At 36.7% G+C, this 17,225-nt stretch overlaps 1 protein-coding gene across 1 annotated transcript; it reads right to left on the bottom strand.

The window, feature by feature from the left end:
* Positions 1-8,564: 8,564 nt before the first annotated feature.
* LOC121426762 lies at positions 8,565-16,928 on the bottom strand. Its single transcript, XM_041623150.1, has 5 exons — positions 16,845-16,928; positions 16,568-16,669; positions 13,138-13,259; positions 11,274-11,440; positions 8,565-9,776 (listed from the first exon to the last, which is right to left on the bottom strand). The coding sequence occupies exons 2-5, from the start codon at positions 16,643-16,645 to the stop codon at positions 9,469-9,471; spliced, it is 675 nt and encodes a 224-aa protein (XP_041479084.1). The 5' UTR covers positions 16,646-16,669; positions 16,845-16,928; the 3' UTR covers positions 8,565-9,468.
* Positions 16,929-17,225: the final 297 nt, after the last annotated feature.

The raw sequence follows: 17,225 nt of genomic DNA, 5'->3' as shown, positions 1-17,225 counted from the left end.
GCCAATTTGGATATAACAAAATTAAAGTCTGTGTTCAAGTTTTCCAAATCTTTTCAGAATATAATTAAGACTTAAATCATTCTTGTTGGGTAAAGAAAATAATACAAGGAAAATCCTAATGGAATAGAAATCAACCTTGTTATAAATCATTCCTTAGATTTAGCTATGTTTAAAGTGTGAAAGTTGTTGTCAAAATTGCAGTCAGATCTGTCAGAATTATTCCTTTCATCAAAGCACTATAATCTTGATCATAATCATTATTACTGTCATTATTATCATTATTATTAATATTGTCATCATCATTAGTCATGATTACAACACATTACCAATTAATAGTTATTTTTCATCACTGCTGTTTTCTTTGTTACAATGTGATGATAATTCTTAATAATGATGATTTAACAATTACAATTGATGACACAGCTAGTACACTTACTGCTGTTGCTACTGTTACTGGTGACTGGTAGTTTTGACCATTAGTGTCATTAAATATACAGAACAATTGAAACATTTATAATTACTTATATAAAACAAATGAAAGTACAAAATACAAAATGCCTTGAAAATGCCTTGAAATTTCAAGGCTCAAAATCCTCAAGGCCAAGGCCAAGGCCCTCTCAAGGCCAAGGCTTGAATGTTCAAGGCCAAGGCTTTGAAAAAATAGGCCTTAAGGCGCCTTAAGGCCAAGGCCGAGCATCAAGGCACTACAACACTGTGATGAAGATGGTCATGGTGGTAACTATGATGGTGATAATGACGGAGATGATGGTGATGGTGGTGGAGATGATGGTGGTGGTGATGATGATGATGATGATAATGGTGATGATGATTATGGTGATGATGATCATGATGGTGATAATGATGATGATGGTGATGTTGATGGTGAAAATGATGACGATGATGATTGATAGTAATGATGGCGATGATGATGGTGGTGTTGATGCTTGATGATAATTGTGATGATGGTGCTGGTGATGATGATGATGCTTGATGGTGACGATTGATAGTGATGATGGCGATGATGATGATGGTGGTGGTGGTGATGATGGTGGTGATGATGATGGTGATGATGGTGATGATGATGTTGATCATGATGGTGATAATGTTGATGGTGATGATGGTGATGATGATGCTGATGGTGATGATGATGATGGTGGTGGTGATTATGATGATGGTGATGATGATGATGAGGGCACTACTGATTGTGGTAATAGTGTGATGATGAGGGACGAGGAAGTCGATGAGCTTGATTGTAATAATGATACACACATGAATATGCCCTATCACATACCAACATATTGTGCACACACACACACACACCCACCATAGACATAATATCTACGTGTAGATGAAAAGGCAGTACACATCATTTTAGTTGGGATGGTAATGTTAGTGACGATGGTATATTGAGTTGCAATTTTGCTGTTTCTGATGTGGATAACCATATATATATATATATATATATATATATATATATATATATATATATACATATATACACATTCACGCAAACATGACACACGTTCTCACACACACACTCTCTCCCATTGCCACCAACACTCACACACACGCTCGCGCGTGCCCAAACCCACACACACTCACGCGAAGATTGCTAATCACGTTTATTGTGGATACGTTTTGGGTAATAAACAAGGGACGTTTAGAGAATGATGTCTGCAGGCATCTAAAAAATAAAGAATCATTGCTGTGAAAAAAGTTAATCGGCAGGACGAAAATGAGATTAAAGATAAATTCACCGGACATTGCAAAATTCGATGGATAATTAAGACTTGTACATCATTTTAAAATGAAAACTGTGACCACAAGATGGCGCTATTTCTTTTACATTAGCACTGTACATTGGGTGGAAGTAATATTTCGAAAAATAGATATAAAGATTCATTGGTTGATTTTCTTGATAGGCTAAATCTAATTGATGTGTGGCGGAAGCGGCATCCTAACAAAAAAGAATTTACCTTCAAACAAAATAATCCCTTCGTTCAGAGCAGATTAGATTATATTTTTATCTCCTCGAAATTAGAAAAAGACGTGAAAAGTTCAGACATTTTACCCTCTATCACTCCTGACCATGCTGGAGTTCAGGTCGTGTTTAGTAATTTAGTCGAAAGCTTTGTATATGGGAGATCGTACTGGAAGTTTAACAGCAGTTTATGCTCTGATAAAGATTTTGTAGACGGGGTAAAGATGAAGATTTCTGAAATCGAAAGAATATGGCGGGACCAAATAATAAGCAAGATTAAATTTTGGGATTTTATGAAAATGAAGTTAAGAGAATATATAATGGCATTTTCCCGTGAAAGAGCAAAACTCAGAAAAAAATCACATTGAAAAATTACAAAAAGAAATTAAAGATTTAGAATATCGCTTGACGATCACTTTTCATATTGACATCCAAAACGAAATTGAATTTTTAAAAGAGGAACTAGATAAATTTTTCGACTATTCTCGTCAAGGTCTAAAGGTCCGTTCAAGAGCCCAATGGTCTGAAGAAGGAGAAAGAAATTCACAGTTCTTTGAACAATTACTTAAATCCAATAAAAGGAGAAGTGCGATTAAGGAGATTTATAATAAAAATCAGGAAACGGTGCGAGATTGCAAAGGAATTATAAAAATCATTCGGGAGTTTTATAAAAAATTATATGCATGTAAAAATCTAGAAACTAGTGATGATATTGAAAATATGTTTTTTAATGATTTACCTAAACTGAGTAAAGAAAATAGAGAGTTTTGTGAATATCAAATAACACATGAAGAATGTTTTCAGGCTTTAAAGGAAATGAAATGGAATAAATCGCCTGGCAATGATGGTTTTACCGCAGAGTTCTATTTTACATTTTGGCCACTTTTAGGGAAAATCATAGTTGAAGCTTTCAATGAGAGTTTTGAAGTTAAAATGTTGTCAAATTCGCAGAGACAGGGGGTAATTACTTTAATTGAAAAAGAAGGCAAAAATCCTTTGCACATGAAAAACTACAGGCCGATAACTCTTTTGAATGTAGATTATAAAATTTTGTCAAAGGTGCTAGCGACAAGGGTGAAAGAGGTCTTGGGAGATATTATTCATTGTGATCAAGTGGGTTATGTTAAAGATCGTAATATTGGGGAAGCAGTTCGGTTAATTGATGATATGTTTTTTCAGTCTTTGTATCAACCCTTAGGTTTTTTAATTGCAGTGGATTTTGAAAAGGCATTCGATTGTATCTCTCATAAACTTTTATTCAAAACTTTAGAACATTTCGGGTTTGGGAAAAATATGTGTTCTTGGGTAAAAACTCTTTATAATAATGTTAGTAGTTGTGTGTTGAACGGGGGGGCATTCTACGGGATATTTTGAAGTTAATAGAGGAGTAAGGCAGGGGGATCCACTCTCTCCATATTTATTTATCATAGCGATTGAATTATTAGCTCATTATATTAGGAGAGATGTTAATATTAAAGGGATAGGATTTGGGAAACGGGAAATAAAACAAGTTCTGTATGCAGATGACATTACATTGTTTTTAAAAGATATGAATTCGATCCATAGAGTAAAGAAAATATTCTCAGATTTTGAAAATTTAAGCGGATTGAAGATTAATATGGATAAAACAAACTTTTTATGGTTGGGAGAAGAAAGAGATAGACCAGGTTTACCACTTCTTGGACATTGGTTACAACATATCAAAATCTTAGGGGTATATTTCGCACGAGATTGTAAAGTCAAAGATGATTTGAATTATAAGGAAATCTTGAGTAAAATTAAAAGACTTATTGGTTGGTGGAAATAAAGAGATCTTACAATGTATGGTAAAATAAAACTTTTGAAAATGTATGCATTTTCAAAATTAAATTATGTTTCTTCACTGATGACAGTCCCAAAAGACGTTTTTAAGGAAATAGAAAAAAATTCTTTCAATTTTATTTGGGGAGGAAAAGATAGAATAAAACGCAAGGTTCTATATCAAGACTATTCTGTTGAAGGACTGAGAGCTCCAAATTTTGAGGTCTTTGTTAAAACCCAACGGATAATGTGGATTAAACGTTTACTAGATGGAGGGGAAAGCTCGGGTTGGAAAGCAACCTTCGAATATTTTTTTAGTTTTTTAGGTGGTCGAATCATATTTCTGTGTGATTATGATACGAGTAGAATGAATTTGAAAGGTATACCATTATTTTACATAGATATGCTGAAGGCATGGCACGAATTGGATAAGTGTAGACATTTTGGAGGGAAAAGTAATCCCATTATTTTTAATAACAAGCGTATATGCCTCAATAATAAGACCTTTTTTGATATTGAATTATTTCAGAAAGGTATAGTTAAGGTCTCGGATATAATAGTTGGAGGTCAATTAAGACCAGTTTCATACTGGTATAATAAAAAATTTTCATCTGAAAACTTGCTCAAAATTCAAAAGATATTTTCAGTAATAACAGAAGAGTGGATACAAGGTGATTTTATGGAAATAGATACAGACAACTTTGAAATTCAATTGATGATATGTGGGCATGTTCAGAAACTATGTGATATAAAAATCTAGACGAATATATGACCACTTCATTGAAAATTTTCAAATGGATTATGTATTTCATGTTACAGATGGGCAATCCGAATATGATTTGGGAATGGGGGAACTGAAAGAAGTATTTCTGAGACTGAAATGTGCAATGCTATGCAATAAACACAGAGAATTTCAATACAAACAATTACAAGGGGCTGTGTACATGAAAAGGGAACTTTTTAAATTTGGTTTTGAGACAGATAATTTGTGCTCCTTTTGTAAAAAAGAAGTTGAGACTTACCAACATCTATTTTTGTATTGTCCTGAAGTTAAGCAATTATGGGAAGAGATGAGTAAAATATTTCAACTGAATGAACTTGACGCTGACAATTGGAAAACAATTTTCATGGGGATATCTGGAAATACTACAAGGGTAGCTGTAATAAACTGTATTATATTCTTAATCAAGTATATTATTTTTAGTTCAAGAAAGCAGGGAATATTGCCAACCGTACAGAAAGTGACACATTTGGTTAAAGAGTATAGAGATACGGAATATCAAATAGCGTTTAAAAAAGGGAAGCTGGGGATGCACTTGAGGAAATGGAAACAAATCAATGCACACCTTTCTTAATACCATGGATGTATTGGTTGCTTCATGTTGTTTGTGTTGTTTTTTTTGTTTTGTTCAAATACAGATAGTTGTACCAGAGCAGGATGCATCGTGTGTGGGTGTACGTGTGTAGATGTGCGTGTGAGTTCTGTGACGGGGAAGGGGGGGGGGGCTGTGGGTGATGGTGAGTTGAAGCGAGCCTGTGTGTTTGGGGAGAGAGAGATGAGGGGGAGGGGGTATGGGGGTTTTAGGTGAGTGTGTAGGGATGTTTTATAATAATCTTCCTCTAATTAACCTTTGAAATAATCTTTTATCCCTTTTGAAATTTATTTCTTCTACAATTATTATTTGCATGAGAGATTATTTCTATTCTATCCAGGAAAAAGGTCATCCTTTACAAAGTTTTTTTCTTCTTTGTTATTTTGTCGTTTGATATGTGTTTTTTTCCACATTTGTTATAGAAGAGAAATTTGGCAGTTTAATTTCATTTGTAATCATTTGTAATCTCATTGATATTGATATATTTATTTGTTCGATTGTTTATTGATTGTATAATGCAAAGAATCTTTATTTTTATGAATTGTGATTGTAAACTTATTGATTTGAAAGAGGTAGAAAATGAAATATTATTCAAAACAAAAAAGTACATTGGAGGTGCCGTGGCCGAGTGGTCTAAGGCGCCTGGCTATACATGAAAAATGTCCGGGGTTCGATCCCCGGCCGCGGCAGCTATGCCCGTGAGCAAGGCATTAAATCTACAATGCTCTTTTATCTTGCTTTCAAATAAATGGAAATGCTATACTATATGCATTATGTGTAACTAGGTGTGAACTAGTTAAAAAAAATTAATAATAAATTGCAGGCAAACCTCTTCTACAAAATGTTGCAGGGCATGTTTTTTTTTGTGGGGGGGGGCATGTACATGATTCTCCAGCTCGCTCGCTCTCTTATCTTCTCTCTGAAACAAGATAGGTGAAAGGTGATCATCCAATCACACTCCTCCTTCCATCTCTTAGACGAGTTTAATGGACCCACCCCTCTTCCACTATGATATGGGGTGTGAAAAGTTCTTTTTTTTTAACAAGAATAAGGATTGAAGTTTTCAATTTTTGTGGGAAGGGGCTCCTCACGAATTTTTTTTCTGATTTACGGTCAAAGTAAATAATATTTGAACTACCCCCTCATACATACACACACATTCATTCAGATAAATACATATTACTTGTATGCAGTTTAAAGAATATGGTCATCTATGATCTATCACATCCCCCCCCCCTCTAATATTGTCCCTTGAATCCTTCATATGCCGATGCATAAGCACATACAACAAACTGCAAATGTCAATGCTTGGTATATTTTGTTGATGGTTTTAGATTTATCATAGATCTTTATCAATATGCATTCGATATTTGTTTTGTTTCATTTCTTACTCAATTTATCAATTTAATTCTTGGATAGGCAAAGGAGAGTAAGATCAAGAACATCTTATGTTAAAAACGTTTCAGAAAAACTAAAATGAAGTTTGAAAGGGGAAGTTCACCCTGATGAAGGATTCTATGTTAAAATACCAGAAAAACATTGGTGAAGGTTTTGTGAAATTTTATAAAAGATTAAGTTATTATAATTTTATGGGTTTTTTTTGTGACATATTTGAGCAGTAGCCCCATATTATGTAACATAAATGCAAAAATTTCAATTTTTAAATGATTCATGATGATTACATGTATATCAGTGGGTGTGAAATGATATGTCTCTTATATACTGAAAGTATTATAAAACCCATTCCATTTTTTTAAAGAAAGTGACATTTCATTGATTTTCATCACACGATGTATGGAGAAGCTGCTCGAATATGACGTCACATGTCAAGTTATAGTGCTAATAATTTTTTTTACGTTTTATGGATTTTTTCTCAAAACTTCACCAATTATTTGTATTATCTATTTCTGCCATTTTTGCAATAAACTTCATCAGGTGAACTTCCCCTTTAAAAAATATTGATTTAAAAGTAAAAATCTGCTAATAGAAATTGTTATTATATGCTAGTTTTATGCAAATTATATGCTATCGTAAGATTTTTAAGATAGCTATATCTTAAAAATAATCATAAAAGAAAATTTTAGCTTTTAAACAAAAAAATATTATCATGAGACATGAGGAAAAAGGCGTTTCATCAACATTTTTGTCCGACAAATTTCCAGATCTGACAACTTTCCTTGATTGTGATTGGCTGAGAGGCACTGTATAATAGTATTTGGCGGATAAAACAAGACATGTTGGATAAAACGTCTTACAAATCCTTTCATGAAACGCTGCCCAGAAATACAGAAATGAAATTAACGAGGAAGAGATTGAAAGTGCATTATTTAAAGGTTTTATGTGTAAAAAAAAGAAGAAACATAAGCCTAAATCATCATAGTGTAATAATTCTTGACTGCAGATCTCAGAATATCAGTCTGGGTTTTAAGTTTCATAACTTTTTTTAATCCATTTGTCCATATAGTGCCAGTTTTCAACAAAATTATAGATAATGCTTTAAATCTGATTAGGGTTAATGAGGTCCTACCTGTAAATCACAATTTTCATCTCAAACTGTTTTCTCATCAGGAATGCATTCCCCCCCCCTCCCCCATTTTCTTGTACAGAGAGTCTTTTCATTGTATAGTTACAATTGTATAGTAACAATTATAGGTAATGCTTTAAATCTGATTAGGGTTAAAAAAGGTCCTACCTGTAAATCACAATTTTCATCTTAAAGAAAAATACCAGTAATTGCAGTAAACACTGATTTCAAGAGAAAGTCTGTAAAACCTGGCTTAATTGTCAGAATATCATTGAGGATCTAGATCTGGTACAGTTACATAAACAGAACTTTGTGAAATCTACGCTGAAAAATGTTCACACTGAAGATCACCAACGCAGATAGGCACACGTGGGACAGTGTATTATTATTGCTGGAATAAAGACCCGACGGAAGTGACCGAATCCGCGCTTATTTTGCTTTTCTCAGCAATTACACAATTTCTTCCAGAATCCTTTAATTAATGTCAACAAAACTAAATACACACAGGTACATGTATCAGTGTATCAAATTTGAAATCAGAAGAGATCACATATTACACCACACTCCGAGAGTGACGGGGCCTGTCACGCCTGGGTACATAGATGGAGCAGTTGTCCATTAAATTTCATGTATTTAGTTCAATATATAATGCCACAAATGAGTTCAATGATCATTCAATAGTTAATTTACATGTAGCTACAAAACTATTTTGCTGATGTGTTTGGATGTATTGATTGTCATATTGATTATTTGTGTACATTGTATCTGTTTTTCTACATCACCAGCATGCAACAAACTTCCATTCATTGGACAATCAAATCCGAGCTTATCAAATCTGATTGCGACATCCATCTCTGAAAACAGATTTTACTTTTTCTGGGAAATTCACTTGAATATAATGTGACCAAACAATACAGCATATCTCAAAAAAATATACACTTTTGAAGTGGTCGCCAACTAAGAAATATACCACTATGGGGGGAAACCTTTATAGAAAGCCAATAAAGGCAACTTTCAAATGGCAAAAAAAGTTGGAAAAATATTCATGCTTGTGTGAGCACTGCCAACTTAGATAAGATGTTATTTAAAAATTAATTTCATTTGCTTTCCATATAGCTTTCCCCTATGGTGGTACGTATTTGGTTGCCATTTCAAAAGCATATTTTTTTTGTGCACTGTAGAATCTGATTAGTACTTCATACCAAAACTTCTTCATGGTCCATAGCAAAATGATAATAAAAACTCTTAAATGACCAAGAATAGGTACTTCAGCTGATATTGACCGTTCTCCATGTGTGCCCTGCACAATGTTATGATTACCCTCCTCGATTCGTGTAGCACTGTGGAACAGTGGATAAGTCTCCGGACGTTGAAACAGAGGGTTGTGGGTTCAAATCCCAGCCATGGCGTAGTTTCCTTCACCAAGAAATTTATCCACATTGTGCTGCACTCGACCCAGGTGAGGTGAATGGGTACCTGGCAGGATTTTTATTCCCTGAAGTGCCGAGCGCTGGAAAGGCTGCTTGAGCTACAGCTGGGGTAATAATATCCAAGTCCTTTGGAAGCGCATAGAGACGTTATACATAATGTGTTATGCACTATACAAGAACTGACTATTATTATTATCATTATTACTATTATTAATACGTCGAGTGCCTGACAAGAAGGCAGAAGGTCCTGTTTTTTATAGTTTTAGGTATGACTCAGCAGGGCAGCTAACCCACGACCTGTTAACAAGGCAGGCACTCTACCACTGAGCCACCTTTAGGATCCCTTTTTACCAGGAAGTACTAAAGAAATTGATGAGATACAGATAGAATATGTTCACACTTAGTCCTCTGCAGATGTGGCTTTAATCTTTGAACGATCTTATTGAGTTCTTGATTGCGCGACTGTGAATAGAACAAATGTTCTTCACTGTTCTCAGCAGCATTTATCATAATAGATGAAGTAGACTTGCCACCAGCCACTTCCTCGCTATTTTCATCACGAATACATTTAGAGCTTGAACCGGGAGAGTCAGACTGACTAGTATCATAGTCTAAACAGCATGTTGTTTTCTTATCTGTTTGGTCTTCCTCCTTTCTCTTTAGACCATCTAAGGGCAATTACAGAATTAGAGAAAATGAGAGAAATTACGAGAACAAAATAAGATGATTAATGTGAACAAAAGAAGACAATCAATGTTATAGTATTAACCTTTTTAAATATTTCATTCTAGTTTACCAATGAGGGATGATCTTAGAATGCCAGGAATGAAGAATGCAGAAGTGACCAGAAAACCTTCACGCACTAGGAATTACTTGGAAATCCAATAAGAAATAAAGTTCATTATTAGAATATTCAAATATTTAGGAAAATGAAGACATAACTAAACTTATACCCTTTTTAGACAGGCTAAAATTTCCTTAACCCCGTACTATTGGTGGGGCTAAATGGCAATTTAGCCCCACCTATAGTACGGGGTTAAGCTTAGCCCACTTTCGTTTTACACAGCGTTTTTGCAAAGTGGGCTAACCCCACCTATAGTACGGGATTATTTGGCCCTGCAAAAAAGCAGGGTTATCCCACCAATTGCGGTGCTAAGAGTAATAGTACGGGGTTAAGATCGCATGTGTAAAACGAAAGTGGGCTAAGCTTAACCCCGTACTATAGGTGGGGCTAAATGGCAATTTGGCCCTACCTATAGTACGGGGTTAAGGAAATTGTAGCGTGTGTAAAAAAAGTACGAGTGAAGCAATTGTACTACGAATGATCGACAAAAACCACTAGTCCGGGGTTCGCGAGTTTCGTGTGTAAAAAGCAAGCATTCCTTATCCGGGGTTAGCAATAACAATTTGGCATGTGTGAAAAGGAAAAAAATAGTACGGGGTTAAGGATAGTACGGGGTTAGCGATAGTCCGGGGTTAAGAAAATCCTGTGTAAAAAGGGCATTAATGATAATACCAACATGCTTATAGAGCGCATATCACTGCCACATGCCTTCCTATGCGCTCATTTGGATTATAATTACCCTGACTTTAACCCCGCAGCCTTTTACAGGAATAAATTCCTGCCAGGGACTCATTTACCCCACCTGGGTTCAGTCCAGCACAATGTGGATAAATTTCTTGCCCAAGGAAATTATGCCATGGCTTGGGACCCTCTGTTTCAAAGTCAGAAGATTAGCCACTGGGCCACAAGCCCACAACGCTCCACAACTTTACTGTATTTTTACTTTGTAAGTATTGATTGAACTAATCTAAAAGGGGGCCTTCACCCTACAAGCTCTGCTTTTTAGTTGGTCTCCTTCTCTTTCGATTTCATGGTATTATTGTATTATAAAGAAAAATTATTCAAAAGTTGTATTGTTGTACATATGTTTATCATTGTAAATGCAAAAAGATTGAAAGAGGAAATAAATTGAATTGAATCTCCTCCTAATGGCCTAGCATTTTTTTTTCCAGATAAAATAGTTTTTTTCTAAAAAAGCAAACAGCCAACTCCCCCCATCCCCCCCAAAAAAAAAGAAAGAAAAAACATCACCTAAATTATACAAATAAACTCATTTGAATGTATGCTCCATGAAAAACAAACCAAAAAAAAAATTGCTTACCTTTAGATGAACTAGTGATCACTTCACCACTAGAACAGCATCCCTTTGTAACATCAAATTGAAGAGAATCTAAATCATGCATGATTGACTCTAGGTCTTTGACGGCTTCCGTGTTTTCCGCATCATTTACATCCTGCTCTTTAAGATGGAGCATTGATATTAGTGCACTGCAAAGAAAAGAGAATAAACTGAATGCATCAGATCATCTTTTTCCTAAAAATGTTCTTGTCTTTCAATCAGAGGGACGTAGGTTGGAATCCCAGCCATGGAGTGTGTTCCTTCAGCAAGAAATTTACCAACATTGTGCTGCACTCAACCCAGGTGAGTTGAAGGGGTACCCAGTAGGATTTATTCCTTAAAAGTTTGAATAGTGCCTATATGGCGGCTCAGCTACTGCTAAGGTAATACCAAGTATCAAGTGCAGTAGAGTAAATAGATAATATCATAGCAGCTGCACTACATATAGACCATATTATTATCATAATGCTGTAATCAGCTCCCTTAGAAGTCTGCAGGCACAATGGCACAGACCCTAATTGAAACTTTAACAAGTGGGTCTTCACGCAAGACTAGCATGTATAAAACTAGCTCAGTGAGAGAGGCCCTTCTGTACACAAGAGATTGCATATTCAGACCACTTTATAACTTGAGTAAAGGGTTTGCATGGGAGACTACTCCATACTGTACTACACAATGTCGTGCAGATCTTCTTGCCCCTGATTGAACGTTAACATCAAACAAATTGAAAATACATGATGAACCATTAAGTTCCCTACATATCTTGGCAGAATCCAAAGACATTCAAGTGCATAATGAAATTATTATATTACAGGACACAAATAAACCTGTTTATAAAATGGAAAAGTGACAAAACAAGGGGAAGATGGAAGATATGGAGAGTCTCCATAAATTTCCATACAGGCCACCACACCCCTTACGATTGTTCGCGATCCGATTTTGGAACGAATCGCATTTTGCTCATTTTCTGAAAATGTGAATGGAACACATCATTTTATTTGGGTTAAAATTGATTGAAAGAATACTAATATAACCATTTTGAAAGGTTGCAAGCCTTTATTTTGGAGTAAAGGTCAAATTAGTTTCAAATCGTAGCCAATCGTATGACTGCTATGACGTCATTACGACTAGATATTAAATTCGCTTTTATGTTAAGAAGGATGATAGCATAGTCACAGATTTGAACATAGGTATTTGTTATAATATTAGTATCAAATTCTACTACATTTTATTCGAAATTGGGTCGCAGACCAATCGTAAGGTGTGCGGTCGCCTTAAGAAATAAAGATAAAAGAATTGGGAGTGGTACTCAAAGAGAGCTCACTGAGTGGGACTTGGAGCCCATTTCATAAAAAGCTACAACTGTGGAAACACCGCTAGTTTTGTAGATACCATGGAAACCTTTGATTGTGGTTGGCTGCTGAGCCCCTTACCATGGTAGTTGCCATCGTGGCAAAGTCACCATAGCCATAAGTCTTCGAAAACAGGCCACTGGACATCATAGTATGATACATATGTGTGGAACACTGTGGCCCAGTGGATTAGTCTTCCGACTTTGAAACAGCGGGTCGTGGGTTCGAATCCCAGCCATGGCGTAATTTCCTTCAGCAAGAAGTTTATCCACATTGTGCTGCACTCAACCCAGGTGAGGTGAATGGGTACCCGGCAGGATTAATTCCTTGAATGCACTGACCTATAGCTGGGGTAATTATAACAATACACAATGCACCTCGGAATAGAATATTTCTAGATAGATGGGGCTATGTAAAGACTTATTATTATTATTCCATTTGTCAAACTGAAGATGGCAATTATGAAAAAACTCTTGGCAAAGAATATCACTTACCTGATAGTTCCTTTGATGAAGCTACGGCTGAAGCTCGCTTCTGTTCCTTGCGAAAACCCAGAATTGAAACTCTGCTGAAGACAGGATTCCTGCCCTTGAGCTATGCCCTCTTTATAACCATCCTGAAAAAAAAAATAGAAATACAAAATTATAGTAAAAAAAGGAAAATTCCATTCAAGACTCATAACTCTACTTATAGTAACAAAATTGACTTTTCCAATCTAAATTCAGGATTTATTTACTTCAAAATATTTTTCTGTTTTAAGAAATACAGGTGGCATAATAATCAAATTACTGTCTTCACACTACGATGTTTTATTCAGTTACACTCTGCGTATAGATCTAGTCTATTTCATTATTGCCCCCGCCATTCAATTACAAAAATTCAATTAAGTTCCTACACGTAAGGTGACCCAAGTCTGCGCAGTGCTTTTGTCTGTGCATATTCACTTCCATTGATGACTGGATACCATGCGAGACCATGGGGTCTCGAAAAGCACCCTAAACAAGCATTTTCCATATTCTGAAAATGCACCCCTTAACAAGTATTGGCATGTGAAAGTAGTGAAACCCTACCCTTCACAAGCATTAGAAAAAAAACGATACCCTTGGCAAGTATTCCCTGAATTGAACCCCTAAACAAGTAGGCCCTACAGCGATATTTTAAGATATCGCCAGTTTGCAAGCAGAGGTCTCAAAAAAAAGTAAGAAAAATGTGATACCAATCAAATTTATGGCATTTTAACCTTCATCTGATATAATCATCTACCTTTGTATGCTTGATTTCTTTTCTAAATCTTTGCAAAACGATCGTATACAAATTAAGGTCACACTTTTTATATGACACTTTTTCAGCCCAGCGTGCACTTGTCGATCGCCATGGAATTTTGGGATCACGATCAGGGATGCCACTAGGTGTCCTCCCAAAATACTGAAACTTATTGCGGGCCGGGACAGTGTTTATTAGTAATTATTTTAAATATATCAATTATTCAAAATTACATAATAAATTTCAATATGTGAAAATCATATTTTCATCTATAAATTCTTCCTCAAAACGGCATAGCTAGCTGCAAGTACGTCATACATAAGCGGTTCAAGGGTCGACGCTAATGTATTGCCGTTGTTTACATGTGGATCGAGGGGTCTATGCGGCATCAGTTAGGTAAGAAATTTTCATTTTCTATATTTTTATATAATTTTTAAAACCTTCCTCCGCATTAGGCAGAATAAGGTGTAAAATTCAATAAAATCTATAAAATTCATGTGATTTTGGTTTTAAAAGATGGATTTCCTAGGGAAATCCATCTTTGTGTTGGACATTCTCTTAATCCTATATGGGAAGAGTGTCAAGACGTCAATGATGAAGAAGTATATCTCATTATATTTAAAGTCATCATCATTGCATCCTCAAGACGCCATAACACCCTCAGGCATGCAGCTGAGGGAAAGACTAGAATCCCTTCTCTGTTCCGAGATAAGCCTTGAATTTCCCTATGATTTGTCAATAAAAGGTCGCTTTAATAATAATATACCAAGTTGTTGTGTGTCCGGACAGGGTGTGTCCGGACGATCAACTTTAGAAAGTCATTTGGAAAAAAATTACAAGCGAAGTTTCATAAAGTTTTAGTACAAAATGTTAGGAAATATTATAAAGAACAAACTAGGAAGATGATTACAAGTATTGAATTCATATTTTTATTATAATCCAAAGACAAAAAAAGAAGGCTTCAAATAAACTGTCCGGACACCCGACCAGAGCTACCAAGTCTCACGCATTATGCGTGAGACTCAAGCATTTTGGACTCTTGTTCATCCCCTCAAATCTCTGTCTCACGCAACTATCACAGCCTTTCCCCATATACATTGTACACAATGTCTGTGATCTCACTCAGATTCACAGAAAATCTCACGCATAGCTGGTCTTTGAACTTGGCATCTCTGCCTGACCCCCCCCCCCCCCATCCCAGTGGCATACCTGGGATTTTCCACAGGTGGGGGCAAAACCGGTCGAAAAATTTGACAAGCAAAAAAAAAAAAAAAAAAGTCTTCAAGCCTTCAAGCTCGTCGGGGGGGGGGGGGGGGGGCAAAATAGGTATTCATGCTTGTCAGAGGGGGGGGAAAGGATATGTCTTTTGTATGGGTTCTGACTCGTCAGGGGGGGCAGACTGCCCCCTCTGCCCCCCCCCCCCCCCCCCGTAGGTACGCTAGTGCCCCATCCTACTTCTCTTTTTTTTTTGTCGGGTCCCGATGCGTGGGAAAATGGGTGCCATGCGTGAGATCGTGAGAGTGAGACGGATCCTGGATGCGTGAGTCTCACAATGCGTGAGACTTGGTAGCTCTGGCAGTCTGGCAAGATATCCACTCGTCAATGCAAGTGCCCCCCCGGATTGACATCATGCAAACAATTAACCCAGCTGGAACTCCCGCCCGCGGCGGGAGCCCAGGATCTTTCGTGTAAAGGCATACTCACCTGACAAGCGTGAAGTATGGTCAAAATAATTCTCCGAATAAATTGTTAAAACAGAAATCAAGCACTTACCACAATTATATGGATGAAGGTCTAACGAGTGGAAGTTTTTCTGACATCTGAGCACAGACTGGAACCTCAAAAAACAAAAAGTTCTCTCCTTCTACCCCCGTCTCGATCGGCCATTTTTGTTATGAATTGTTACAAAATGGCCGATTGAAGCGGGGGTAGGAGAGAACTTTTCGTTTTTTGAGGTTCCAGTCTGTGCCCAGATGTCAGAAAAACTGCCACTCGTTAGACCATCATCCATATAATCGTGGTAAGTGCTTGATTTCTGTTTTAACAATTTATTCGGAGAATTATTTTGACCATACTTCATGCTTGTCAGGTGAGTATGCCAAATTGCACGTAAGATCCTAGCCTAGGCTCCTGCTCGCTACGCGGGCGGGAGTTCCCTGGGTTAGCAAACAATCAGAAAGAGGTGATAAATTTCATAGTAAAATCAACATGTAAAAACATGTGAAAATAAAGATCAAAGACATACTCATGACAAAGGGTTAAGTCTCAGATCAAATAATGAGAAGCTGCAAAAACTATATTTGCTTTGAAGCACTCACCAAATCCGAATGTCTATTTTACAAGCTGGCCGGCGCAGGAGCCAACACTCTGCCGCAATCGCCGGAGAGCTCCCGGCCTAGCTCACTCCGGGTCTCGTATAGTATGTGGATTGGTAGGCGCGAGTGCACTTTAGCACAGCCCGACGAGATATATGGCGGTGTTCTATAACCTACTCGCGGGGGCGGCTGGGGAATGCTCTGGCTCTATTTGTAGAGCACGAAACAGGTGGCAAACTGGATGCGAAAGTGCACCAGCGACGATTTGTTCGGGGAAAAACGGCTCACATTATTCACAAACCATGCAATTTAACAAGGAAATGATTCAAACTCAGATAATACTTACTGCCCTTCTGGATCGTTCTACTTTTGCCCAGTCCTCGGCTAATATATCATCGCAAATTCCTTCGTCAAAAATGTCCATGGCGGCATATTATAGATACAGACCAGGTGGGTGTTTCATAAAGATGTTCGTAAGATAAGAGCGACTTTAAGAATGACTGGTGATCCTTTCTTTTGGTAAATGGTATACATCATTGGCGATGGTTTAGCGCGTAAGAAAGGTTTACCAGTCGTTCTTAAAGTCGCTCTTATCTTACGAACAGCTTTATGAAACGGCCCCCTGTATCATCAACACAAGGCCTTGTCGAACCTCGCCACCATAATAGCAAACAACGCAGCCCGAGGTCCAGTAGGTCGCTAACCAACAACCTCGTCACCATGTATTTGACTTGTTATTCCATATAATCTGTTATTCCAGTGTTGGTATTTCCATGGTTATTCCAGAGAAGTCAATATTTTTCCCCCGCTAATTTGTAGTGTGGAAATCATGTGAAATATTGAAGGTTACAGGCCGACAGATATATAATGAATTTTCTAAATTAAAAAAAAAAAACACACCAACATCATTCAATCAAAACAGAAAACAAACATAATCTACTAGTAATCTAATTTTATCCAGGAAATCGAAGCAAAAATCAGACATAAATTAAATTTCTTAAATG

This window comes from Lytechinus variegatus, chromosome 13 (assembly GCF_018143015.1).
Source record: "Lytechinus variegatus isolate NC3 chromosome 13, Lvar_3.0, whole genome shotgun sequence".
In the NCBI taxonomy this organism is placed as follows: Eukaryota; Metazoa; Echinodermata; class Echinoidea; order Temnopleuroida; family Toxopneustidae; genus Lytechinus; species Lytechinus variegatus.
This window is presented reverse-complemented; position numbering and strand designations above follow the sequence as displayed.